At 50.5% G+C, this 27,109-nt stretch overlaps 1 protein-coding gene across 1 annotated transcript; it reads right to left on the reverse strand.

Annotated features, from left to right (window-relative positions):
- Nucleotides 1-17,112: 17,112 nt before the first annotated feature.
- LOC309417927 (solute carrier family 22 member 13-like) lies at nt 17,113-23,191 on the reverse strand (the record flags this gene model as incomplete). The annotated part of the gene is made up of 10 exons (XM_082015560.1): nt 17,113-17,208; nt 17,717-17,927; nt 18,082-18,190; nt 18,670-18,884; nt 19,205-19,299; nt 19,915-20,035; nt 20,401-20,569; nt 21,147-21,301; nt 21,656-21,759; nt 22,820-23,191. The coding sequence occupies 10 exons, from the start codon at nt 23,189-23,191 to the stop codon at nt 17,113-17,115; spliced, it is 1,647 nt and encodes a 548-aa protein (XP_081871686.1).
- Nucleotides 23,192-27,109: the final 3,918 nt, after the last annotated feature.

Here is a 27,109-nt window from a genome sequence, read left to right on the forward strand (position 1 = left end):
ACAGCTATTGGCCCTCTCTCATGCCAGCACAGGAAAATCAGAAAGAAGCTGCAGAAACCTTAGAAGGTGGAACAAACCTTCTACATCCTCCTCCAGAGCTTATGCATGCAGCTGATAACAGCAAAAATCTCATCAGGGAAGGAAATCATGATGCTCATCTACTAGAAATTCAGAACGTATTGAGTTTGGATGTCCAGGACACAGTGATAGAGGATGGGATATTTTTTTCACCAGGCACTTCAGAAAAATTACCCAAGGAATCTGAGTTTCCGTTAGAAAATGTGGATTTTCTGGAGGACAATAACTTATTCTTTTCTGGAGGACAAGATTTTCACAGAATAGCAAGTAAAACCCCAAATTCAGACTCACAAAATTCAGAGGCAGAAACTCCACCTTGCTTTGATACAAATCCTTCAGAATTATGCCAGGAAATTGCAGCAGAAACAAATGCTCCACTAATGCTGTGGGACACCTCCAGCCTCTCACTTCTTGCTGGACAAGATGAGATTAATATTAGAGACCCAGAAGGGATTCAGAGCTGTGCACTGCTGCAGCAGTTGGATCCACAGTGCCAGGCTCCAAAGGCTGCAGAAGATACATTTGTGTTGGGTCTCAGTGCTGAAGGCTCAACAAACAAACATCTCTCTGCACAGAAAAACAATTTTCCTGCAATGTACATGTTCACCAGACATGCCTCTGAAGCTCTTAATCAGAGTGTCTTTGATCCTTTCGATGTTGATTCAGACAAAATGGGCCAGGAGGCTCCTGAAAAAATGAACACGAGCAGAAAAACATCAGGAGTTGAAGAAGATTGTGAAAGCTTCTCTTCTGCAGACCCAAATGTGTTAAATTATGGCCTTTTAGACCAGGAGTTCTTTATATAGTTGAAAAAAAGAAGATTAATAAAAGCACCCACCCCTGCAGCACAAGTTAGCTGATATAGAACAAAAATTGATTCATGAAATCAGTTTAGAAATCCCCCATTCCTCTGACACAAGACAACTTCAGTTGTGCATAGGCTGATTTATTAATGGCTTAAGGAGCTAAATTTAAGATCTCTGTCCTGGTCATAATGGGTCAGTGCTCAGTTCCCAACAGAGAACATTGCAAGAACTGGCTTCACTGTGAGGAACCTCCAAGGAGAGACTGACCAGCATCCCGTTCTCTGTACCCAGGGGTCTTCTGCAGAGGGTATCTTCTGCAGAGGGGACATACTGCCCAGATCCCTCAGAGGATGTCTTCATGGCCACTGTCTGCATGGCAGAGGGGAGAGAGACCTCCAAAGAGGTCCAACCAGCAAGCGGCCATGAGCAACAAGCTAATCAAGAACTAGAAACTCAAATGAGAAGAGAATGTCATTATCAGGAAGGAACCAAATCCTCTGCCACAAGTGCACAGGTGAAATGCAATGGGTAAAGGCAAAGCTGAGAGGGGCAGGGTGAAGATTTGTCTCCAAATGAGGTTTATGTCTGCAATATAAACATTCAATGTAAATCAGATGTTTAAGCCCACACCAGGGTCAATGGAGAATTAGTAAGTATGGTCAGTGCAGCCTGGGGAGTGATTCAGTACACCCTAACACAGACAACTGCGTTCTGAAAGCTAACGAACAGCTCTCTGGACTCTATGTCGACCCATCTCCACTAACTACAGTGCATCCTGAGGTATCTATTTCACATATAGACAACTGCATTTAGACATCCAGAGACAAATCGAACCCAAAATATCATGCACCTTTTCACCATATGCCTACACTTAATAATAATGATATCTCACTGCCCTCATTATATTTTTCCTTCAGTAGACTGCAGAATTGCTTCACATAGGAGGTCACCATCATTAGCCTCATTGTACGATGATAAGCAAAGATAAGTGAAATGATCTTGCCACGGTTAGCCAGTCAGAAGGGCAGAGGAGAAAAGGGAACCCAGTCTTGGGATATGGGGACATTGCTACATCCACTCTCCTTGTGCGATTGCACTCTGACCCTCTCTGACTGCCCTTTACTGCCATAACATAAATGTTATAGAAGTTAACAATTACACTAATGATAAACAGGCTCACCAGAAACCTCAGAGGGTCAAAGCAAGAACACGTGTATTATGAAAAGGATCGTGGAGCATATCCCTTCACCTGTTTTAATCAGCTGTCTGTAAAAAAGGATGAAGATGTTAAAATAATTAATTTTTAAAATAAATAAAAAAACAGAAAACCAACCTCCCTGCCTCACCAGTGCCATAATAAGCCTGGCTCTGTCAGATCTGCTGGAGGAATAAAGCTGCTTAATGACTGCATCTGCTGCAAAGCAGTGTGTCAGTGCTCTGTGCGGGGAGACAGTTCACACAACATGAATCAGGGAAAAGGGAGATGTCCTTGAAAGTTACATGACCCATTAGATGCTGAAGTTGATCTCACCTTGGGATGGGGCAAGAGACTTGGGATAGAGGTGCTGCCACCTCACAGCCTTGCCTGAAACCTGGCCAAGCTGTGTTTAAGAGATTGAGAAATGAGACCTAACAGTTCACAAGGATTAAGCACCTTTCACCAAAAGCAGTGAGAAGGCGGTAGCCAGTTACCTGTGCCAAAGACGCTCTGAGTGACACCCCAGACCAAGCTGTCACTAGCACATGCCACCCATAAACCTGACTTCTCCCTGGTGGCACTAAGAGGAAGAGGGAAAATGCAGAAGCACCACAGCTGGCTGGTACGAATCCGTTCTGGCTGCAATTCACCCCAACATATTAGGTGTCCAAGTGAGCCTCCAACCATAGTCACTCCTCATGTCCGGAGCTGTGTAAAAGAAAAGTCCACAAATTAGTGCATCAATGCCCTACTTTCTGCACCAGCCTTCACTCCAAGGCTCTTTCTGAACTACTTTTCTTTCTCTTCCTGAACTACTCTCTTGGATGTTCCCTCTCCCTTCCCTTAGTCCTTCACATTTGTACATGGATGTACAGGCTTTCTAGCTGTCCATCCCAGGTCTTCCCTGAGACATGCTGATTCCTCATGCCCTCTGATAGAGCCTTTTCCATTTTCAAGAGGCTTTGCAAGCATTAGTAATCCCCTTGGGCAAAACTGTCGAACAGAGATAAATAAGCACAGAAACTCCAGCAGTGGAGCTCCAGGAAACAGAGGCTTGCAGGGCTGACCCAGTCTTTCTCCCTGAGAGATCTTCACCATGCAGGATTGACCCACTCAGCCCCAGATGATGAAGACAATCATAAGAACAATATCTTTGTATGAGAAATGTCATCTTAGGGTGTCAGAGTTTACAAGGGACTGAAGCTTTCCCAGGTCTTCAGAAGAGCCTGTCTGGTGACATTAGGAAGAACAGCCTCAAGAAGTCATATCTGCATTAGCACATGAGACTGCAGTCATGTCTGAGTCACCACCAAGGAGTTTTTATAGTCAAACTCTGACCTCTTTGCCACAGAAGATGCTGGTGGCTGAGGAGCAGGAGGGAAGACCATGAGTCACACACAACAGGGTAAGCTTGAAAACTTGAAGCCATCCCACAACATGGACAGAGATGGATTTAGGGTAAAAGGAATCTCTAGAAGTTGCTTAGGTCAACCTCCTGTTCAAGGCATGTCCCTGAATAACAGCAAGTCCTCCCATTCAAGGATGTGGATCCAGAGCCCAGTGATGTGTTGCTGTGTGGTGCATGCACATAATACATGAACATTGCTGGTGTTGATTTACGAAACTCTCAGTAATGCTTAGTCCTCTCTTCCCTTACTCCCAGTAGTATTAACCAGTACAGGCTCCCTCTCCCACCCCAGCTTAGGGGGCTGATGCTAGGGTGGTCAAACACTGCAATAGGCTTCCTAGAGAGGTGGTCAGTGCCCCAAGCCTCTCAGTGTTTAAAAGGCATTTGGACAATGCCCATAATAACATGCTTTAACTTTTGGTCAGCCCTGAAGTGAGCAGACGGTTGGACTAGATGACTGACCATTGTGGGTCCCTTCCAACTGAAACATTCTATTCTTGAGATCATATCTTCTGCTCCTCTTCCCACTCCTGTAAGCTCACCAGTGCCATACCCACTCATGAAACACCAATACAAATGCCCTGTCCAGAAGGACTTGAGGGTCCTGGTGGATGAAAAGCTGGACATGAGCCGGCAATGTGCGCTCGCAGCCCTGAAGGCCAGCCACCTCCTGGGCTGCACCCAAAGCCGCGTGGTCAGCAGGGCAAGGGAGGGGATTCTGCCCCTCTGCTCTGCTCTGGGGAGACCCCCCTGCAGGGCTGCGTCCAGCTCTGGAGCCCTCAGCACAGGAGAGACATGGACCTGTTGGAGCGGGGCCAGAGAAGCCCACAGCAATGCCTCGAGGGCTGGAACAGCTCTGCTGGGAGGACAGGCTGGGAGAGCTGGGGGGTTCAGCCTGGAGCAGAGAAGGTTCCGGGGAGTCCTTGTTGCAGCCTACCAGGACTTAAAGGGGGCTTATAAGAAAGATGGGGATAGACTTTTTAGCAGGGCCTGTTGTGACAGGACAAGGGGTAATGGTTTTAAACTAAAAGAGAGTAGATTTAGGCTAGATAGAAGGAAGAAATTTTTCATGTTGAGGGTGGTGAACCACTGGCACAGGATACCCAGAGAGGTGGTAGATGCCCCATCCCTGAAGACATTCCAGGTCAGGTTGGACGGGGCTCTGAGCAACCTGATCTAGTTGAAAATGTCCCTGCTTACTGCAGGGGGTCTGGACTAGATGACCTTTAAAGGTCTTTCCAACCCAAACTATTCTATGATTTTATGAAGTGAGTAGGTCAGTGTCTAGTGACCTTTCACTTTGGTGAAAGCAGCCAGGAGACCTTTGCCAAATTACACACTGAATTTCATACACCAACGGCAATCCGGCTTTCCAGTTCCAGCAATAAAGATACAAACCACTCAGGGAGTCTGTCTGGGAAGCAGCTCAGACGTGCAGCAGAAATCAGGTCAATCTTCTTTTCAAGTGACATCAGAACTTCAGGCAAAGTCAAGCTGGTGTCATTTCTTATCCCCAAATCCTGTGTGCTCTGTATGTCAACATGCTATGTTTTTCTTAAGGCTACTCTGTAAGCCAAATCTATTTTAGGATTCTCCCCAAGACACTGTAGTTTAGATCTAGTTTTATGACTAACCAGGGTTTCTATATGGAGCAAATGAAAACTGACAGCTTGGGACACATCTGTCAAGACCAAGTCTACTTGACTACCATATTTCTTGGTCTAGAGGAGAAGTGTTTTTCGGCTTCTCTTTCCTATAGTCTCCAGGATGGGCTATATATCCATTAAGCTATTAATGAGAGCAGAGAATTTACTCTGCTTTCTTCTCCACACTTAGGAAAATTAGCCCTTACTTGCAGAGTCATAGTTTCATGTCTTGGACAAAAACCTGGCGCTGTAGCACAGTTGCCTTCAGGAGGCGCAGGGAGACACTCCGGACTGGGACAAGAGAAGCTGTCCCCACACTGTCCCCAAGAGTGGCAATGCTCTGGAACCTTTGTTCTGGCCCCAAGAACAGGGAGGGAATGCCTGGTGACAAAGTGCACCCCACAGGACTGCAGTATATCATCATAATGGACGAACATGCTGATACAAGTGCTCATTTTATCAAACCTGATTAGGGTTTTAGTGCTTACATAGTTTAAACATTAATATTTGCCTATTTAAGCAATGTGCCCTAGTGCAGCCTGGCTATAGAGGTAGTCACCATGACTGAGTTTGGAGATCTTATAAGTGCTCTGGGGGAGTTTGGGTTATATCAGAAATTGCTGGTATTATTGCTCTCCCTCCCACTACTTCTTAACCCTTTCCAAATGATCGCCCAAGTGTTCATGGTTGTGGAGGTGCCTCATCACTGTAACACCAGCTGGATCCGTGCCATCGGCCCCAACCTGACTGAGGAAGAGCAGCTGAACCTCACCCTGCCCCGGGATGCAGACGGGGCGTACGAGCAGTGCTCCATGTACTCACCGGTGGACTGGGACCTCGGCTCCATCGTGGCGTACGGCCTGAACGCCACAGAGAAGTGCAGCAGTGGCTGGGTGTACCCCTCAGCACAACCGCCGTCCCTGCTGACCGAGGTCTGTAATCACCTTTTGATGTGCTGGGAACATGGAAGGGAAGGGATGGGCACATCCTGCCCTGTAGTTTGGTAGGCCAATGCCAGCTGTGGTGCAGTAGGCTGAGATTTACATCAGGTGTATTTTGGGGACTTTGTTTCTATCACACAGATCACAGTTGTAAACGTTGCGAGGTTGTGTGCGGGAAGACCATGATGTAGATGCCCAGGGGGGCCACAGGCAGAGATCATGGGCGTGTGAGTCCAATACATGGTCTGGCCACCATACCTCCTCTTTCCAACATCCAGGTCCTTGAATCCATGATGTATGTTGCCTGGAGGGACCTTCTGGGTCTCCCTGCCACAGTTTCCCTTATTCTTCAGCTTGGTTCTCCTCACATCACTTTCCCTGTGAAAGACATTTACTTTCCAAGCGCTTGTCACTGATGTTTCTGGAGCGTCCAGGGACCTTCAGGGCTGCAGCAAGACATCCCATGCGCCATGCAGTTGAGCAAACACTCTGCCTGCCAGCATCCATCTGTTGCTCTCTCACCTTCTCTCATTCCTCTCTCCTTCCCTCTTTCCTCATTCCCAGCTCCAGCACTTTCTCACAGGTACCCTCCTCTGAGCTGAAACCAGAGAAGAGAGTCCAACCCCTGGCATGTGCAAAGGCTCCTTGGGGTCTCTGGAGCACTGTATCCATTTCACAGCCAGCTTCTCTGGAGGCTCCTCAGCAGCTGCTGCATCCCTTCCCACTCCTGCAGCAGTCCTCCTTCACTGGAGAAAACACTGCTCTCCTGCCCTCCTCCTCCTCCTTCCACTCTGTCCTGCCTTTGCAGACAGAGAAGCAAGCTGTTGGGACTCTTATCCTAAGGTCTCACTTTAAGCAAAACTTGCAAACCAGGAGGCTCCCTCAGAGATACCTGGGCTGGAGGGGAGTCCTGCAGGTCCCAGCACTTGGAAGTTGTGCACCATGATGAAGAGGCAGGCTGAGCACCTTGTCCACCTGTCCCACCTCTGACTTGTATCCTATGTGCATACCATGGAGGCTTGTCTCCTTGGGCGTAGGAGCTCTCCTTGGGCGTAGGGTCTGGAGCAAGATCTTGGACACCTGACTCCTGGGTCCACTGTGGACCAGAAAGGCTGCCCACCCTCTGAAAGCAGCTGGGGTCTGTTAAGAGCAAAAGCAGCTGTGTTTCCTTCCTCCAGTTTGACCTGGTGTGTGACAGGAAGGACCTGAACGACATCTCCCAGTCCGTCTACATGGTGGGGCTTCTCCTAGGAGCCATGATCTTTGGACCACTAAGCGACAGGTGAGGAGACACAGCCAGCTTCCCAGAGTTATTGCCCAGCACCCAGGGACAGCCCATCTGAGAGTTCAGGATATCCAAACACTGAACACAAAATACCCCCTCCACAGGACTTGATCCCCTTGTCTGACCAAGGGCATCAGGGTCCACCTGAGATGTCTGTGGATGACTTAGGGTTGAAAAGAGGGGGAGACAGATACAACCTTAGGGGGGGACCCTTCAGCATTAACAGCTCCAGCCCCAACTGGCATCTCAACTACCCAAGGGTGTGTCCAGGAATCCCAGAAACCTACATTTGGGTGCAGAGTTGAACCCATCTTCATTGTGTTAACCAGACCACATGCATCTCCTTCCTGCGACTCTGCTCAGTTCATGGTGACCTGGACCAAAGTCCTCAGCTCCCTAGGGGACACGGCCACACAGGGGACATGGAAGGGAGAAGGGCACAGCATGTGTACAGAGGAACCAGCACTACGGTCCGTTTCAGTCTGATCCTCACTGCTCACAAGAGAGATGACATGGAGGGTTTTCAAAGGCGGGTTCCTTTAGCAGCATCTGCTTTTGCCTTCTCTAGCACCACGACTGGTCAAAAGTGGAGATGCTGCTTTTACTGCTGTCAGTTCCTGGATTGTATAGAGGAGTTTTGTTCACATGGGTGTCAAATCCCCCCTGGTGTGAATAGTTCCCAAATCACTGTGTATTCTACCTGGGCTCTTCCCCATCCCCATGGGGTCTCTCCAGATACCAACTGTATCTTCCCTCTTTCTCCACAGGATGGGCCGTCGGCCAATCTTTCTGATCTCCATCTTTCTCCAGGGCTTATTTGGTGTAGCAATTGCCTTTGTGCCCCATTTCTATGTGTACATGGCCTTTAGATGTGTCGTGGGGGCTTCAGTATCAGGAGGTCTGATTACTGTCTTGGCCTTAGGTGAGTAGGATGCCCTTGCCCTGAAGCAGACAGATGTGGCCTCACAAGATGCACTAACAAAAGGGACTTAAAAGATAGTCCTGCACATTTTGAAAAAGATGACCTGAATCTTTGCTTTTCTTTTCAGCTACAGAATGGGTTGGTGTCTCTTCTCGGCCAAAGGCAGTGCTTATTTCTCACTGCTCTTTCGCCATTGGACAGATGCTTTTGGCTGGCTTGAGTTATGGTATTCGCAACTGGAGGCTGCTGGAGATTGCAGGATCTGCTCCCGTATTTGCCCTTTTCTTCTACATCTGGTAAGCAGGAGCAGGGCAGAGCACCCGGAACACAGGAGAGCAGAGAGTGTGAGGGGTGGCAGTGATGAGCTCAGGAGGAGGTTGGTTCCCATCAGAGTGCAGGTGCTGGAGGGGCTTCTGCAGAGCTCAGCTCATCTCCCTGGAGATGAGGGCTCTGATTGGACCTCTGAGAGCAACAGCTGCTTCACTTCAGGTCTTCAGATGTGTCCTTTGGAACCTAAATGTAGGCCTGGAAAAACCTGACTTGAGGAGGTATTTAAACCCTTCCATCACGTGCAATCTGTAAAGCTTGCTGGACATGGTCACAGGGAGGAGCTGGGCTGCGGGCGAATTCAGCTGGTCACAGCAGCATCTCCTGATTTCACCTCCTTGGCAGGGTGATACCAGAATCGGCTCGGTGGCTGGTGACAAAAGGCAGAATGGAAGAAGCTAAGAAAGTCCTTCAGAAGGCAGCATGCATCAACAAGCGCGCCATCCCACCAGGACTCCTTGAGCAGGTACCTGTAATGGCATGGGGAACTGCTAGTTGTCTTCAGAGACACTGCTCCGTGCTTGGGTTTGCGGCAGCCATTGGAGCTGAGGTCATCTGATTGATAGACAGCTTTCCATGCCTGCTGGGGATGATTTGGGAATGGGCTGTGAGTGACTCCAGCTTCCGCTGCATTGTACAGAGGCAAGGTCAGGGAAGAGGCACAGCTTCTGCTGAGGCTGAGCCTGGAGCTTTCTGGAGTCCACCTTGGGATATGGAAAGGACCCATCTGCTTCCCTGGCTTTCCTTCATCAGGGCTTGCAGTAGTGCTGAGGATGAGAACAAAGTCTCTGTTTAGTCTGTGGTTTTCCATGTAGCAATGCCCAAAGTGGGGGCTACCTCCTTGCCCACCCCAAAGTCCCTACACTGGTGAAATGTTCTTCTGGAGGAACCTCTTAGTCACCAAACTACTGCACTGGGCACAGGCACAGGAGCCCAGCCCCACTGGGCTGCCTTCCCTCCCAGAGCCGTTTGGGGTCACAAGCCTGTCCTGCTGAGGCTTTCCTTTGACTGCAGATGGAAAAGGAGCTAGCCATGGGTTTCCTTTGCCTGGTTTGACTCTTTGGCTTTCTGCATTTTGAAGTTGAAGCCTGAGACACAGACCAAGTCTGGAAGTCCTCTGGATCTCTTTCGGAAGAAGCACCTCCGGAAGGTGACTTTGGTCATGTCGTGCACCTGGTAAGACATTCCCTGATCCTCTCTTTCTGAACTTCTAGGTGAAGAAAGGAAGGGATTGAGGGTTAGTCATAACTGCAAATTAACTTCATGTGATTTTTGGGGTCTTGTTTGTGGCTGTGTTCATCTGCCATCTTTCTGTCTCCCCATACTAGAGCAAATCTACCCTGTCTAGGCGTGGGGAGCAGCTGATTATTCAAGATGCTATGGGTTTTGTGAGAAAGGCTGGAGCAATTCCAGCTTTTGGTAACCCTGTGCCTTGTTGTTTTATGATCCCATAGAAATTCTGGTACTTTGCTGAGCGAACTGCTTTATCTCATGTAACTACGTCCCACAGAATTGTCACAGGTTGTGACTAGAAGCAAATCAGAGATTACTGAGAGTTTAAATAAGTTGCGTGTGGTCTAACTACCATTATTTTTTAGCATAAACCCCTGGAAAACCCATCTGGTTACATGTTCTAGTCCACTTTACTTGAATTTCAGGTTTGCGGACAGCCTTGTCTACTATGGGCTGAGTCTGAACGTGACAGATTTTGGTCTGGACATCTACCTGACGCAGCTTGCCTTTGGGGTGGTGGAGTTACCAGCTCTATTGTGCTGCATTTTCCTGCTGCAGTGGTTTGGGAGGAAGAAAACCCAGGCTGTTCTCCTGATGCTGTCTGGCCTGATGTGTCTTATCATCACTGGCATCCCTGAAGGTGAACAACCTCTTCCCAACCCAAGAGCACTGCCAGGTGGAGCCCCAGCCAGCTCTACCCTGGTTCAGACCCATACTCCCAGCCCGGCTGGCCGCAGACCCATGCTTGTTCTCAGGGGCTGAGCTGCCTCGAGTGCCGCAGCCCGAGAGGCTGCACTCACAACATGCTGGCTTCCTCTCTGCATGACTTCCTTCTCCTTCAGACCTGTGCCTGGTCCTTCAACAGCTCCTGGCCCTTGGCATGCAGTGCCCATTACACACCACCACCTCCACCCATTACACACCACCACCCACTATACACATCACCTCCGCCTACTATACACCACCACCTCCTCTCAGAAAGGTGCAGCAGAAGAGGTATTTTAAAAGCCACAACATCTCCCTTCTTTAAATGCACAGGAAAAGCATATGCCCCCACCCTCCCCACCCCACCTTATCTGTTTCTACCTACACATTGCCACAGCCCATACCCTCACCCTGCTGCTGTGCTAGTGCTGTGAGTAAGGCTGAAGAGAGGGGTTGCAAAATTATTTCAAGCTCATGGATTTGATATTTCCAACTGTAAACTCCCTGAAGACTGGCAGTGGCTCGGTGGCTCACTCCAGCTGTAGATTTAGGAGATGTCCAAAGCCTCAGGAGAAATTTGCGTTTACTTTGCCAGTTGTTCAGAGGATAGTTTCCAGGAAAGGGTGCACTGGGAATGATTTCCAATGGGTTAGGTAGTAGATTTGCTTGGTAAGTGCATTAGAAAGCGCTGTCCTGAGAAATCCCACTGCAGAGACCTTTGGTCCCAAATGAACCTTCTCCATGGAGGTCACAGTGGTGGTCTCTCATCCTCCCTTCAGACCAGCCCATGGCAACCACCATCCTGGCCATCACTGGCAAGTTTACAGCATCAGCCTCCTTCTCCACCTCCTATGTCTACGCTGCAGAGCTCTTCCCCACTGTTGTCAGGTGAGGTCTCCCCACGCTTTGGTGCTTCCCTCTGCCATGGCTGGTGGCAGTGGTGGGGCAGGAGCCCAGTTATCCTCATGGCCGCACTCAGTCCCATGGCAACCTGGGGATGCCAAGCCCTGCCTGTGCCTCTCATTGCCTCTTGCTCCTTCAGGCAGACCGGTGTGGGGCTGTGCTCGATGTCGGCACGGGTGGCAGGGATCATGGCCCCACTGATCGACCTCTTGGGCCAGTACCACCAGTCTGTCCCCATGGCCATCTTCGGGAGTGCCCCTGTGGTGGTGGGGCTGCTCTGTGTCCTGCTGCCCGAGACCCGCGGCACCGACCTGGCAGATGACACAGGGGCAGCCGCCCCCCAACTGAGGTGGGTACCTGGAGCTCTGAATTTAAGGAAAAAAAAATACAAAGGTGCAAATTTAAGGCAGAGAGAAATATGTCAGAAACCAGGATGGAAACAGTGACATCTCTTCCTCTTTCCTTCTTGTGTTCAGCAGCAGGACACCGGAAATTTCGTCCAAGAGAGACACCACACAGGATGGAGTAGACTCGGAGAAGGACATCCACAGATGTTTGGAGAGCAAGTTATGAACGGACAGGCATATACTAAAGGTCTAGTCTGATCCAGGCTTTCTTGAAGCAGACCAATGAGGCATTGGTGTCTGGAAACTGGTCTTTCAGATGATCAACAAAATATGCGTGGTCAGAGGGATTCTGTCACGCTGCGTTTGGAAAAGATGCACTTCGAACTGTTCCTGAAACCCAATCTGTTATGCCTGGCTGCGTGAGTCCTCCCGACGTGTTTCCCAGTTCTCTGCAAACTGGTACCCGTGGAACCATCCCTGTCGTGTTTTACAGCAATAAAGAATCGCCAGTAGAGTGGTAGTACTGGGCAAGCGAGCGCCGGGCTGTGTCCCTCCTGCACTAATCGCTTGGGTCGTTGGCCTTCTCGTCGATCCGAGCCTCGACGTTTGATCAGGATGTCACTGAAACCCTGTCACACACGTATTTAGCTTTTATTTCTATATGGTGTTGGATTTGAGTTTCTACATGAATAATATAAATTATACTCTGAGTTTGTAATGCAATATGTGAATAATAAATGGTGTTGATTTTTTTTTTGCCCTACTGTTTCACAGTTGGCCTTTGTAACTGCTATTGGCTCTGGAGTGTTTTCTACACAGAAATTGTAAGCCTGTAATTTAACACACAGATGGAAACGTGTTTGGTTTCCATCAGCCACAAACAATGCAGAAACAGAGTGTTAAAGCAGAGTGACTGGGTTCAATCAGAATTTCTTTTATTTCCATGTCTCCTGATGAAGAATCTATATTTATTTTATCTACAACCAGCTGTGGAAGTTTCCTGAATTGTGCTGTGTATGCTGCAATTCAGCGTCATGGTCAGCCTTTAACAGTGACCTTGGTTGGCTGCTGCCAGCTCAGCCACAACATTTTAGTGTCATTTAGCGTCACGCAAAAGAAGAGAAAGGTGGCCTCCTCTCCTGCTCTACTTGTTTGCAAGCAGAGAATGTATTTGGTACCCTTTCATGAAGCTATCTATCTCCTCAAACCACAGCACTACTCTTAGTCCAAGGAGAAGGTTGGTCAGGTAGGTTTGTAGCATCCTTTTGTTTCCCATTGCTTCGTACTATAGTAAATGGGATTTTGAAGGCTGGAGTGTCCCAAGTCCAAGTCAGCCATGCCTGGAGGTGATGCTCATTTTGTGCTTTGGCTTTGGTGCACCAGATCTCGATGATAGTTGTCATCTATCTGGACTTCTGTAAGGCCTTTGACACAGTCCGCGACAACATCCTTCTCTCTAAATTGGAGAGATGTGGATTTGATGGGTGGACTGTTGGGTGGATGAGGAATTGGTTGGATGGTGGCATCCAGAGGGTAGTGGTCAATGGTTCAATGTCCAGATGGAGATCAGTGATGAGTGGTGTCCCTCAGGGGTCCATATTGAGACCAGTACTGTTTAATATCTTCATCAATGACATAGACAGTGGGATCAAGTGCACCTGCAGCAAGTTTGCAGACAACAACAAGCTGAGTGGTGTGGTTGACATGCCTGAGGGACAGGATGCCATCCAGAGGGACCTGAACAAGCTCGAGGAATGGGCCTGTGTGAACCTCATGAGATTAAACAAGGCCAAATGCAGGGCCCTGCACGGGGGTCAGGGCAACCCTGGCTATCAATACAGGCTGAGGGATGAAGGGATGGAGAGCAGCCCTGCCGAGAAGGACTTGGGAGTCCTGGTGGTTAAAAAGCTGGACATGAGCTGGCAATGTGCGCTTGCAGCCCTGAAGGCCAACCGTATCCTGGGCTGCCCCCAAAGCAACGTGGCCAGCGGGGCGAGGGAGGGGATTCTGACCCTCTGCCCCGCTCTGGGGAGACCCCCCTGCAGTGCTGCGTCCAGCTCTGGAGCCCTCAGCACAGGAGAGACATGGACCTGTTGGAGCGGGGCCAGAGGAGGCCCCAGCAATGCCCCGAGGGCTGGAACAGCTCTGCTGGGAGGACAGGCTGGGAGAGCTGGGGGAGTTCAGCCTGGAGAAGAAAAGGCTGCGAGGACACCTTATTGCAGCTGCCAGGGCTTAAAGAGGGCTGATAGATGAGGACAGACTTTTTAGCAGGGCCTGTTGCCATAGGACAAGGGGTAACGGTTTTAAACTAAAAGAGGGCAGATTTAGACTAGATATAAGGAAGAATTTTTTCACAATGAGGTTGGTGAAACCACTGGCACAGGTTGCCCAGAGAGGTGGTAGATGCCCCATCCCTAGAAATGTTCAAGGTCAGGTTGGACGGGGCTCTGAGCAACCTGTTCTGGTTGAAGATGTCCCTGCTCACTGCAGGGGGGTTGGACTAGATGATCTTTAAAAGTCCCTTCCAACCCAAAGATTCTGTGATTCTATGATTCTATTTCCCCAAAGTGCAAAACGTCACATGCGACCTGGCCATGGCTGGAGATGGGGCAGGGCATTCGCATGATCTGGGCTTTGGCACTGACTCATTGCAGAGAGTCATGAAAGCAGCATTAATGCTGCTTCTCCTCACCTCCTCAGCCATTCTCTGCTGGGTCCCTTCCTGCAGGCTTTGCTCTGGTCACGGACCTGGGGCTTTCCCAGCATGGGGTAAGGAGGAAGGGGAGGGCAACGTCGTCTAGTCAAAGGGCAAGGTCCTGGATTCTGACACCTCTGCCCCACAGCCAGGAGTCAGGGTTGCAGAATAGTTTGTTGTTGTCACTGACACTGGGGATGCGCTGATTGTCTCAGTGGTCCCTGTGGGGCTCCTCTGGCAACAGGAGATGTTTGCCCCACATCTCCTTGCCTCACCTGGGGGAACAGAACCAAGACAGGCTCTGCTGCCCCTCCATGCCTTAGATACCTCTGGCCCTGTCTGACCAGTTTCCTCAGCAGTGGGAGGTCCCAGTAATGAACCTGGGTCTTCTCCAAGGGGGAAACAGAGGATGAGAGGTCTGACCTTAACACAGAGGGTGCAAGTGCAGGAGCAGGGCCTTGCTCCCATGTCTGACATAGGAGGGCCTGAAGAAGGCTTGGATTTATTCAATGTGCCGTAGCAAACCCTTCACAGTGTCCCTGGCATTTGCTCACCACTGCCACCTTCAGCACCTTCCCACAACTGGCCCTCCAGTCACGGCTTGGTAAGCCACACTATTAAGGTCTTGCATCTGCTCTTCCCAGCTAAACCTTGCTACCCCATTTTTCCTCACCCTCTCTTCAGCCTTTTGACTCCCTCCTCTTGGCTATGGGGTCATCCTCTTTACCCTAGTTATCCCTTCAGGTCACCTGAGGCACTTTTTACCCTTTGCTCATAACGTTATCACAATGAGAGCCCAAAACATCCCATTGCACCCATGCAAAAGCGTGTCTGCGTTCTTACATGCTGTTCCACCACACCTAGCTCGACTCTGTACTGTGAGCTCTATATATTACAGTGCAAGACCACGTAGCGGAGACATTAAGGTGGCAAAACCATTAGGCATCATCCCATTTCTGCTGAGCTGGGCAAAACATCACGAGTCAAACTATTCAGGTGCTCTTCAGTCAAAATTCCACCATCCGGTGGTCTTCAAACTAACCAGGTGAAGTGGTCTAGAGAAGAGCAGATGAAATGGATCTTCAGCCTACTGGAGGCGTGAATGAGATAGAAGCAGAAGTATATCAAATGTGTTTGGACACCTTTATTTATAATGTGAAGTGAAACAGAGAGTCTCAGAGCAGAGTTCCCAAAAGGAGCCGTGGCTTATTGAATAACTGTGCATTTTTCTCCAAGCTCTTCCCTTAGCCTTTACCCTCAATGCCGTATTTTCCATAAAAGCCCAAAGGAGGCAGATACCAGCTGTTGCAAAGGAAGGAGTGCCCTCGGGCAAGGGACCGAGCTCCTCTATACGCAGGGTCACTGAACAGGAGCACCACAGCAAATCCTTTGAAAAGCAGTGCCAGAGAGCTGGTGGCACCAAAGCAGCCCCTCCTGGTGAGACATTGTCCTGTGTCACTAGTTTTATCCAAAACTCTGTCTTCATCAAACTGCATATCCATGGGGTACTTTGATCCGTGGAAAACATGCAGGCATGACAACAGGGAAGAGAAATAAAGTCTCCTTTAAAAACTTCTTAAGACTTCCAGAAAATAGCATTTGAGCTGTATACAGACAAAGGTGGAACATCACAACTGTGTAACTTCTGGGCTTCATCTGTACCAAGCCAGTGGTAAAAGAAAGTCCTCTTGAGGGACAGGAGGTAAGAGAAGGGGAAGTACTGGGAAAAAATGTGTTTTTTCTTTATAGTATAAGACAAAAGTGGTCATAAACCATTTAAAGTCACCATTTAAAGATGGATACAGCAAGAAGGAATAGATTAGAACAGAGTAGAATAGACTTCATAGATCCCAGAAAGTTTTGCACATTCTTCTGAGACCAACTACCACAACATCTCTCAGTTTCCTGGAACAGTCAAATTAATGTGGTCCTACGCTACAGCCCAACAGCACATTTTTCCATGCACAAAGCCTCATGACGTGCTTTCATTCAAAGCCACCAGCACTCAGGCTAAAATTCTGCTGCCTGTTAGACATCTTTGCTCACTGCTTGCTGCTTCTTCCATCGCATCTTTTTATTCTCAGCTGAGTGTCTCAAATTAAAAAAAATAAAATAAAAGGAGTGTTTTTAAAGAGAAGGTGAGAAGACCATGCTAGACAGTCAAGAGAAATCAATCCTTCTTGCAAGTGTGAGATTGTTTTCAGTGCTGCAGCTGCTCTGGCTTTCTCTTTAGCGAGCACACTACTCCTTTGCAAGTCTATTCAATGCTCTAGCAGGTGTCTCAGACAAAGTTTACAGACTCACGTTCCTGGAGATGGAACAGAAAATAGCAAGAGAAAATGTTGCATCCATGCTGGGTTCTGACTTCTTTCTTCCTTTCCTTAAATGAAAAGCATCAGATTTTCTCCATCGAGAGCACCGTTGAACACCAGAGATGGCATGCAGTGCCTGAGGACAAGCTATAGAGGGAGATACAGGGAGGCAAAAAAGAAAAGGAAAGACAAGACCTGGCAGCGACCACTTGAGAGGTGGTGTTGTCCTGCAAATGGAGACCCTGCCTGTCCTCAATGCCAGCACAGCACTAGGTTGCCTTTAACTAAAGCCGCTTGCAGGTCCAGCTAGAAGTAAGTGGTCTTTATGTACTCATTGTCTTGGCCACCATCTTTTCCTTTCATCTGTCCATTTTCAGAGCTGCTGTTGGCATTCTCACAGACCTGATAAAAGGGAAAAGAGTTAAAAAGGCCCATTATGAGCTGATGGCAGCCTTCTCTGAGACATGCAGCCTTTAGCAACCTGGCTTCCCATTCCCACCGTCTGGGCCCCCACAGACACACTTCTCCCAACAAAAGTCTCAGGGTGCAATTCCACCCTGCCCCATGGGCAATGAGGTGCTGGGAGCTATGCAAGGTCACAAGCCCTCCTAGGGCAGGGGGAGGCAACCGAAGCACTGGCTGTTTCTGGAGTCCTTCCATCCCATGGACAGGAATGACGCAATGACCACCATGGGTCTGAGATAACCCTTTGGGTTATGGGGCCTCCTGCCTTCCCTCTTCCATGGGGTAGCCCCACTCCCTGCCCTCCCGCTGCTGTAAGCCCTCAAAGACACCCCCAGCCCATGCAATGCCGATGGCCTCCCACAGCACTGGAACCCCAAGTCCCTGCTCAAGAGGGTCTGGTGGTGCCCAGGCCCAGGAGGCAGCACAGGCACCGCCAGGCACTCACCTCAGCTGGGAGGTGGCCGCCCGCTGTGTCATCTGCCAGGTCGGTGCCACGGGTCTCGGGCAGCAGGACACAGAGCAGCCCCCCCACCACAGGGGCACTCCCAAAGATGGCCATGGGGACAGACCGGTGGTACTGGCCCAAGAGGCGGATCAGTGGGGCCATGATCCCTGCCACCCGTGCCGACATCGAGCACAGCCCCACACCGGTCTGCCTGAAGGAGCAAGAGGCAATGAGAGGCACAGGCAGGGCTTGGCATCCCCAGGTTGCCATGGGACTGAGTGTGGCCATGGGGACAACTGGGCTCCTGCCCCACCACTGCCACCAGCCATGGCGGAGGGAAGCACCAAAGCGTGGGGAGACCTCACCTGACAACAGTGGGGAAGAGCTCTGCAGCGTAGACGTAGGAGGTGGAGAAGGAGGCTGATGCTGTAAACTTGCCAATGATGGCCAGGATGGTGGTTGCCATGGGCTGGTCTGAAGGGAGGAGGAGAGACCACCACTGTGGGACAAGGGCCGAGCACCACTTGGGATTGGCGGCTGGAGACACGCAATGACAACCATGTTGCCCCCAGGGAGCCATCTCCCCTGAACAATGCCTGAACATGGACTGAGGAGCAGTTCTGGCCCTGGGGCCACCCTCAACACAGTTTACATCCATCATCTCACCACCCCACATATTCAATTTCTCAGAGCACAACTCTGCTAATGGGTAGCCCACCAGGCTCAGCTCTACCATCTCCTATCACTATTGGCAAGCAAAAGTTTGCTGATCAGAATGGGCCTTGGGGAATTAGTCACATCCCTTGTGGCCACAGCACCAGCATCAGCTCAAGCCCTGAGAGATGTGAGCCAGCTGGATTGGGAGGACAGGACCTGCACCAGCAAGAGACGGGTCGAGGCTCTGTGCCTCTGTCCCAGAGGTTGTCCTCTCAGGATGGGAAGAGGTTGTTCACCTTCAGGGATGCCAGTGATGATCAGACACACCACGCCACTCAGCAGCAGGAGAACAGCCTGGGTTTTCTTCCTCCCAAACCACTGCAGCATGAAGATACAGCCAACACGGGCTGGGATTTCCACTGCTCCAAAGGCAAGCTGTGTCAGGTAGATGTCCAGACCAAAATTTGTCACGTTCAGACTCAGCCCATAGTAGACAAGGCTGTTGACAAACCTGAAAACCAGGCAGGGTGGCACTGAGCATATCTATTGGCCATGAGCAAATACAATATTGATCTCCAATGTCAACATTTTGACCAAGACATAGGATTTCCAAAGAGACATAAAAACCAGACCAATACCATCAGACTGCCAAAGCTGGAAGAGCTCTAAATTTTTCCCACAAACCATACAGCATGTTGAATAGCCAGAAACATATATATCCATCAATAACACCCAAAAACTACAATGTGAATTTACAGTTATGACTAACCCTCAATCCCTTCCTTTCTTCACCTAGAAGTTCAGAAAGAGGGGATCAGGGAATGGTCTTACCAGGTGCACGACATGACCAAAGTCACCTTCCGGAGGTGCTTCTTCCGAAAGAGATCCAGAGGACTTCCAGACTTGGTCTGTGTCTCAGGCTTCAACTTCAAAATGCAGAAAGCCAAAGAGTCAAACCAGGCAAAGGAAACGCATGGCTAGCTCCTTTTCCATCTGCAGTCAAAGGAAAGCCTCAGCAGGACAGGCTTGTGACCCCAAACGGCTCTGGGAGGGAAGGCAGCCCAGTGGGGCTGGGCTCCTGTGCCTGTGCCCAGTGCAGTAGTTTGGTGACTAAGAGGTTCCTCCAGAAGAACATTTCACCAGTGTAGGGACTTTGGGGTGGGCAAGGAGGTAGCCCCCACTTTGGGCATTGCTACATGGAAAACCACAGACTAAACAGAGACTTTGTTCTCATCCTCAGCACTACTGCAAGCCCTGATGAAGGAAAGCCAGGGAAGCAGATGGGTCCTTTCCATATCCCAAGGTGGACTCCAGAAAGCTCCAGGCTCAGCCTCAGCAGAAGCTGTGCCTCTTCCCTGACCTTGCCTCTGTACAATGCAGCGGAAGCTGGAGTCACTCACAGCCCATTCCCAAATCATCCCCAGCAGGCATGGAAAGCTGTCTATCAATCAGATGACCTCAGCTCCAATGGCTGCCGCAAACCCAAGCACGGAGCAGTGTCTCTGAAGACAACTAGCAGTTCCCCATGCCATTACAGGTACCTGCTCAAGGAGTCCTGGTGGGATGGCGCGCTTGTTGATGCATGCTGCCTTCTGAAGGACTTTCTTAGCTTCTTCCATTCTGCCTTTTGTCACCAGCCACCGAGCCGATTCTGGTATCACCCTGCCAAGGAGGTGAAATCAGGAGATGCTGCTGTGACCAGCTGAATTCGCCCGCAGCCCAGCTCCTCCCTGTGACCATGTCCAGCAAGCTTTACAGATTGCACGTGATGGAAGGGTTTAAATACCTCCTCAAGTCAGGTTTTTCCAGGCCTACATTTAGGTTCCAAAGGACACATCTGAAGACCTGAAGTGAAGCAGCTGTTGCTCTCAGAGGTCCAGTGCTCCAGGGAGATGAGCTGAGCTCTGCAGAAGCCCCTCCAGCACCTGCACTCTGATGGGAACCAACCTCCTCCTGAGCTCATCACTGCCACCCCTCACACTCTCTGCTGTCCTGTCTGCAAGGAGCTCTGTCCATGTGCCACTTACTGGATGTAGAAGAAAAAGGCAAATACAGGAGCAGATCCTGCAATCTCCAGCAGCCTCCAGTTGCGAATACCGTAACTCAAGCCAGCCAAAAGCATCTGTCCGATGGCGAAACAACAGTGAGAAATAAGCACTGCCTTTGGCCGAGAAGAGACACCAACCCATTCTGTAGCTGAAAAGAAAAGTGAGGTTTCAGATTCATCCATGCAAATTATTTCCCCTGATGGAAACAGGCGGTTTCCCCTGGAGAATAAGTCTCCTGGAGGTGAGGAGAGGAGACTGGCAGTCAGAGCTCTGGCATCAGTCACACATGCAAGTCACTAGTGTTTCTTCAGGTTCTTCACCTCTCCTTATCATCAGGGTGTCCTCGTCCTCTGCAAGAGGACATGAAGCTCAGGTATGTCACCTCTTTGCTCTCAGCATCCACAGAGCTCCTCACCGGGGCAGAGCTGGAGCCCAAATCAATCATGACCCAGAGCCACTGGGCTCCCTCCCCACACTGACCTCCTGAGCTGGGAGGCTGTTCCCTTGCCCTCCTCTGAGCATTGGCATGGGAGAGATGCTGCCCACGGCTCTCACTCAGGGTTGAGGAGATGCCAAAGTGCCAAAGGACAGTGCAGAGCAAGAACTGTCCTCACCGCGGCGTTTTTCAAGTCATACAAGATGATTTTTATTTCTTTGCAGACCTTTCCTATGGCATCTTGAGAGGCCACATCTGGTCTGCCTCTGGTCATGGGCATCCTACTCACCTAAGGCCAGTATCGTCATGGTGACCCCTGACACCGAAGCCCCCACAACACATCTAAAGGCCATGTACACATAAAAATGGGGCACGAAGGCAATTCCTACACCAAACAAGCCTTGGAGGAAGATAGAGATCAGAATGACTGGCCGGCGTCCAATCCTGTGGAGGAAGAGGGAAGACATAGTTGGTATCTGGAGAGACCCCATGGAGATGGGGAAGAGCCCAGTGGGTTACACAGCAATTGTATCATCCTCTCTGGAGAGTGATAAGGCTCAGACTAGACTCTGGGTTGACACGTGAAGCATGCTGCGCACACACTGTGCCCTTGCCCCTTCCACCCCCTCTGTGGCCATGTCCTCATGGGACCTGAGGACTTTGGTCAGGGTCCCTATTAGTGAGGAGCGGTGGTGACAAAACGCACGGGGTGCAGTGCCCTGCCAGGCTCAGAGCAGCACACCGCTCTGCGCACCGCCAGCTTTGCACAGACCTGGATGGGTGGCTGTGTCTCCTCACCTGTCACTTAGTGGCCCAAAGATCATGGATCCTAGGAACAGCCCCAGCATGTAAATAGACTGGGAGATGTCGTTCAGGTCCTTCCTGTCACACACCAGGTCAAACTGGAGGAAGGAAACACAGACACTTTTATTCTCAACAGGCTCCAGATGCTTTCTGATCCCACCTCCAAGGTTGTGAGTCTCCATGGTATGCAGTTAGCACACAAGTCAGAGGTGGGACAAGCCCATGGGGTACTCAGTGGTGCCCCCCTCCTGAGCACTGGGACCTGCAGGACTCCCCCACAGCCCAGGCACCCCTAGGAGACCCTTCTGGTTGGCAAATTTTTCTTAAAGTGGGACTTGGGACAGAAGTCCCAGCAGCTTGCTTCCTTCCATACTCCCTGCCCTCCCAGAGGAAAAAAGATGAGTGCGATGCTGATCCCTGGGCCAAGCAGTTTCTCTTAAAGAGATGTTCTGCAACTGCCAGCACCCAGAGGGCATCTATAGAGAGAGTCACATAGCGAAGATCATGTATAGGAAATACAGAGAGGTCAGAAAGCTCTGAAAGAAGTTTAGCACTGCCCACTGGGGCACTGTTGGTGTTGCTGAAGCTCTTGTTGACCATTAGGTGCGTGGCTTTGCAAGCTTTTCTCTCCTCGCCGGAACTGGTACCTCTGCACAGAGCGAGGACGGTGAGGAATCCAGGCTGTTTGCGACAACCCTGAGGTGGAGTCGCAACACCAAGACCCCGAGGCAGACACCCCTAACAGGTCCCCAGCTCCAGTGGGAGCAGAAACCAAGCACTGAGCTCTGCCTCCTTCCCCCAGCCAGGGCGTCCGAAGCACAAAGCTTAGAGACATAGTGCATAGAGACAAGCCTGCAGAGGAGCAGCTGGGGCAGGGAGACCCAGAAGGTCCCACCAGGAGTGATTCATCTCTGCACTGGCTCTGCCCGTGGCCCTGCTGGCATCTATATTGCAGCCTGCTTGCATGCAACCCCTCCAGGACCACGCCTGGGGGCTGGGTGGTGGAGCCAAGGTCCCCAAAATAGACCTGATGTAAATCTCAGCCCAGCTCAGCTGCACCATGGCCGGCACCAGCTTTGACTGAACTGCAGGACAGGGAGGCTGTTTGGGTGTCCCATCCCTTCCACGTCCCCGGCACGTCAAAAAGCTATTACAGACCTCGGTCAGCAGGGACGGCGGTTGTGCTGAGGGGTACACCCAGCCACTGCTGCACTTCTCTGTGGCGTTCAGGCCGTACGCCACGATGGAGCCGAGGTCCCAGTCCACCGGTGAGTACATGGAGCACTGCTCGTACGCCCCGTCCGCGTCCCGGGGCAGGGTGAGGTTCAGCTGCTCTTCCTCAGTCAGGTTGGGACCGATGGCACGGATCCAGCTGGTGTCACAGTGATGAGGCATGTGTGGAACCATAAAGAGTTGGCAAAACTGGTGGAAAGCCACACTGAGGCAGGGAAACAAGGTGAGCAGAACCAGCCATTTCTGAAATGGCCCAAAATCACCAACCGCTTTCAAAATTACCCCAACACCTGACATTGGCAGCGGTGTCTGGAACAGGACAGTGCTGGGACAAACTTTCCAGAGGGCTGGAATTAATGTTTAAACCTAAGATAAGCTCTGCAGCAGTAGGCAGCCACCGCAAATATGTAAAGTCAGGATAGACTTAATGCCTGATGTTTTACCTGTCCTAAGTACACCATGTAATATATTAATCATTTCTGTGCCACCCACAAACATACTGTGCCTGCTGCTTGCTGGAGCAGAGGACCCTTGTTTTAGGCAACCTGATCACCCCCTCCACCATGGCCAGGTGGCATTGACAGGGGAGAAGACTCTTCTCCAAAGCAACTGCAAGTGCTGCATTTGCTGAACCACTGAGATGGTCCCCAGCAGTTCCACTTGGAAAAGCGAGGTTCAGAGGGGCCAAGACAGCTCAGCATGATGCAGAGCTGGGAAAAGTCCAGGGGAATACAGGGAGTGATGCTAATGGATGGGCAGAGCTGGAGATGAGGAAGGGCGGCCAGTTGGCTGCAGTCCCAGGCAATGGGAGACACAATTTCCTTCATCTTTTGCAGCTTCCCAGTGCAACCACGAGCAAGCCACACACGGGATGACCACCCTTCCCACCAGTTCTGGGCCACCGCCCAGGCTGGTGGGGGCTATATGCAGGGAAGACTTGGGGAAGGCATACAGGGATGGGAGAAATCTGACACAGGGCAATGCCACTTGAGGCAGGTTTGGCAAATCTCATCTCAAATGCCTTCCTGCCTTAAAATGATCATTGAGAATATGAAACCAAGTCTGTTCAGCCCATTCCTGATGTGGCAACAGTATTTGCCTGGGTCCATGGCAAATGGGATGGGATGATTGGGTTGTCCTTTATGCAAAGCCTCAAAAGTTGCCCAAAAGCAACTTGGAGGCTCCTTCTCCTGCCCACAGATCAGTGGGTAGAGCATTATACAAGCATGATGGAAACCAGACCATGGCTGCCCCATTTGGTTGACCAGGGCACCCACATGAGTCAAACCTGGAGGTACGCTAGACCCCTAAGCAGTTGGAGGAGAGATGCTGCCCTCGGGTTAAGCCCAGCTCAGCAGCCACAAACAGGGAGTACTAAAGATAATCAGGCAGACACTGATCCAGGCAGAGGTGCTGGACGACACAAATTGGGTCTGTTCAAGTCAACTAGGAAACTCAGATGGAGAGTGAAATTGAGGTGCCCCTGTTCACCTTGGGCTCTGCTTTATTGGCAGGAGACAGGACAAGGCAAACCTTGCTAAAAGTAATCATGCACGGCCAGGAGCTCAGGAGCCTTTCCCAGGCCTGAACCTGTCATCTCCTCTGGCTGTCTCCTGGCTCCATGCTAGGAGTCCAGGGCACAAAGCAGTCTCATCCAATCTTCTCTGTCATGGTTTAAATGGGGAAGCCTGGGAGGTTCACTCAGACACCAGTCATGGGTCCCATGGATCTGGAGAAGCAGGAGCCAGACCAAAATACTGCCAGAACTTATAAAAGTTGAAATGAGGTCCGTTCTGCTCTGACTGGCATTGGAGACCCTGAGCTGGGCATCCCATTTACAGGAGGCTGGAGGATACCAAGGCCCTGGACCAAGGCAAAAAGCAGGAACCCATTGCTGGAGGTTTCCAACAACAGGTGAGGAGGCAGCAATAGTTGATTGGAGCCAAGTCCCATCTCTGGGATGAGACAGTCTCCTCAGGACCTGGCCAGGGCACATGCCTATGACATACCTTTCCATGGTGAAGGTCAGGAGGAATCAATCTGCTGCAACTGGGGAAGATCTTGTGCACCAAAGCCCAAGTACAGAAAGAGCATCGCTTCCAGACACCCCAGCCTTCAAAACACCACTTACCAGAGCACAAACCAGTGGGAAACAAAAGGATGCTACAAACCTGAGTGACCAGCATCACCTCATGGTCTGAGGGGTACACCCAGCCACTGCTGCACTTCTCCGTGGCCTTCAGGCCGTGCGCCACGATGGAGCCGAGGTCCCAGTCCACCGGTGAGTACATGGAGCACTGCTCGTACGCCCCGTCCGCATCCTGGGGCAGGGTGAGGTTCAGCTGCTCTTCCTCAGTCAGGTTGGTGCCGATGGCACGAATGCAGCTGGTGTCACAGTGATGTGGCACGTATGGAAACACAAAAAGTTGGCAAAACTGGTGGAAAGCCACACTGAGGCAGGGAAACAAGGTGAGCAGAACCAGCCATTTCTGAAATGGCCCAAAATCACCAGCTGCCTCAAAATTTCCCCAAAGCCTGACACCAGCAGCAGTATCTGCAGAGACAGGCTTGCCGGGGCTGGCACCGGTACTTAAGCCCAAGATAAGCCCTGTAGGCAGCCAGAGCAAGTATGCAAATTTGAAGAAAAAGCAACGCTCCCAGCTGGGATTTGTACTCACAATGCGTTCCCATTACGTGAAACAGAAATTTCAGGAGGTGCGCACCCTCCGGGGGAGGTTAATTTCCATTGGGAAACTCATCAGCTGGGAGGAGAGATTGCGAGAAGGTGATTGGGATGCCGTAAGAAGAGCAGGGAAGCCCAGAGGCATGGGCAGTACGAGACACCTCATGGTGAGACCCCACAAAGGGAGACAGAATCATAGGATAGTTTGGGTTGGAAGGGACATTTACGGCCATCTAGTCCAATGCCCCTGCAGTGACCAGGGACATCTTTAACTAGAGCAGGTTGCTCAGAGCCCCGTCCAACCTGACCTGGGATGTTTCCAGGGATGGGGCATCTACCACCTCGCTGGGCAACCTGGGCCAGGGTTTCACCACCCTCATGGTGAAAAATTTCTTCCTTACATCTAGTCAAAATCTGTCCTCTTCTTGTTTAAAACCATGACACCTTGTCCTGTCACTACAGGCCCTACTAAAGAGTCTGTCCCCATCTTTCTTATAAGCCCCCTTGAAGTCCTGGAAGGCCACATCCAAGGCTGAAGGCAACTGGGTGGATGAGTCAGCCACAGGAGGGCTATGAGGCACCGCACTAAGGCAGCTGGAAAGCCTTTAGCAGTGTCCATGAAGGGATTTCCCACAGAGGCAGGAATGGGAGACAAAACTGGAATAAAATTCCCTGGGGCTTTTTAAGCAGGGTTTGGCCAAAAACTGGAAAGTCTGCAAAGAAGCTGGCTTAGATGCAGGGGATGAGATTCAGCAACACAGAACGTCCTTTACCATCCACATCTTAAACTCGGAAGTTACATTCACCCAAGATAAAGTTTTCTGGTCTATGAGTAAAGAGGAACACTTTAAGAGAAATCGAGAGGCAGAAAATGGCAAACTAAGCCCAAGAGCCTTAGAAAGGAGAGTGAATGGAAGAGGCAGCTTAGAAAGTGCGACCATCCAAGACCACGACTTTGGGGGGGGGGGGGGGGGGGGAGGGTGTTTTTACACAAAGCCCAAACATGCATATTTTTAAACGAACACAGATGGGTGCATCCCAGCCAGAAGGCCTGGGGAACATGCCTATGACTGGACCATCCCTATCCCCTCCCAAGAGACACACACCTTACCCTTGAAAATCCCTGAAGCTTTAGAGAAACTTCTCCATTCCCACACACTGAGCAGGAAGACCCCTTCTGCTTTTCTTCATGGAGACACCATGACCTCGCTCAAACAAAACCCCACCAAGGTCTGGGTAAACATGTCAACAAAGCTGCCAGAGTTTGAATGAACACCTTGGGAACAGAAGCCATACACTAGGGTAAAGTTTCCAAAAGGATCTCCAGTGAGAAATATTAAGGGTTTTTACTTCTCAGGTAACATTCCCCTTCATTTTGGAAAATCTCCTTCCTTTGTTGGAAGAAATATTGAAGGATGTGAAGGAAAATTCTCCAGTACAGTGCTTCAGAGTTGGCTTTCCAAGGGGGAAGGCAGGCAGTCTGTTTGCAAACCAGGCACTTCTCTTTTGCATGACATTAGATGACACTAAAA

Source organism: Phaethon aethereus (assembly GCF_964289735.1).
Source record: "Phaethon aethereus genome assembly, chromosome: 2".
NCBI lineage: Eukaryota > Metazoa > Chordata > Aves > Phaethontiformes > Phaethontidae > Phaethon > Phaethon aethereus.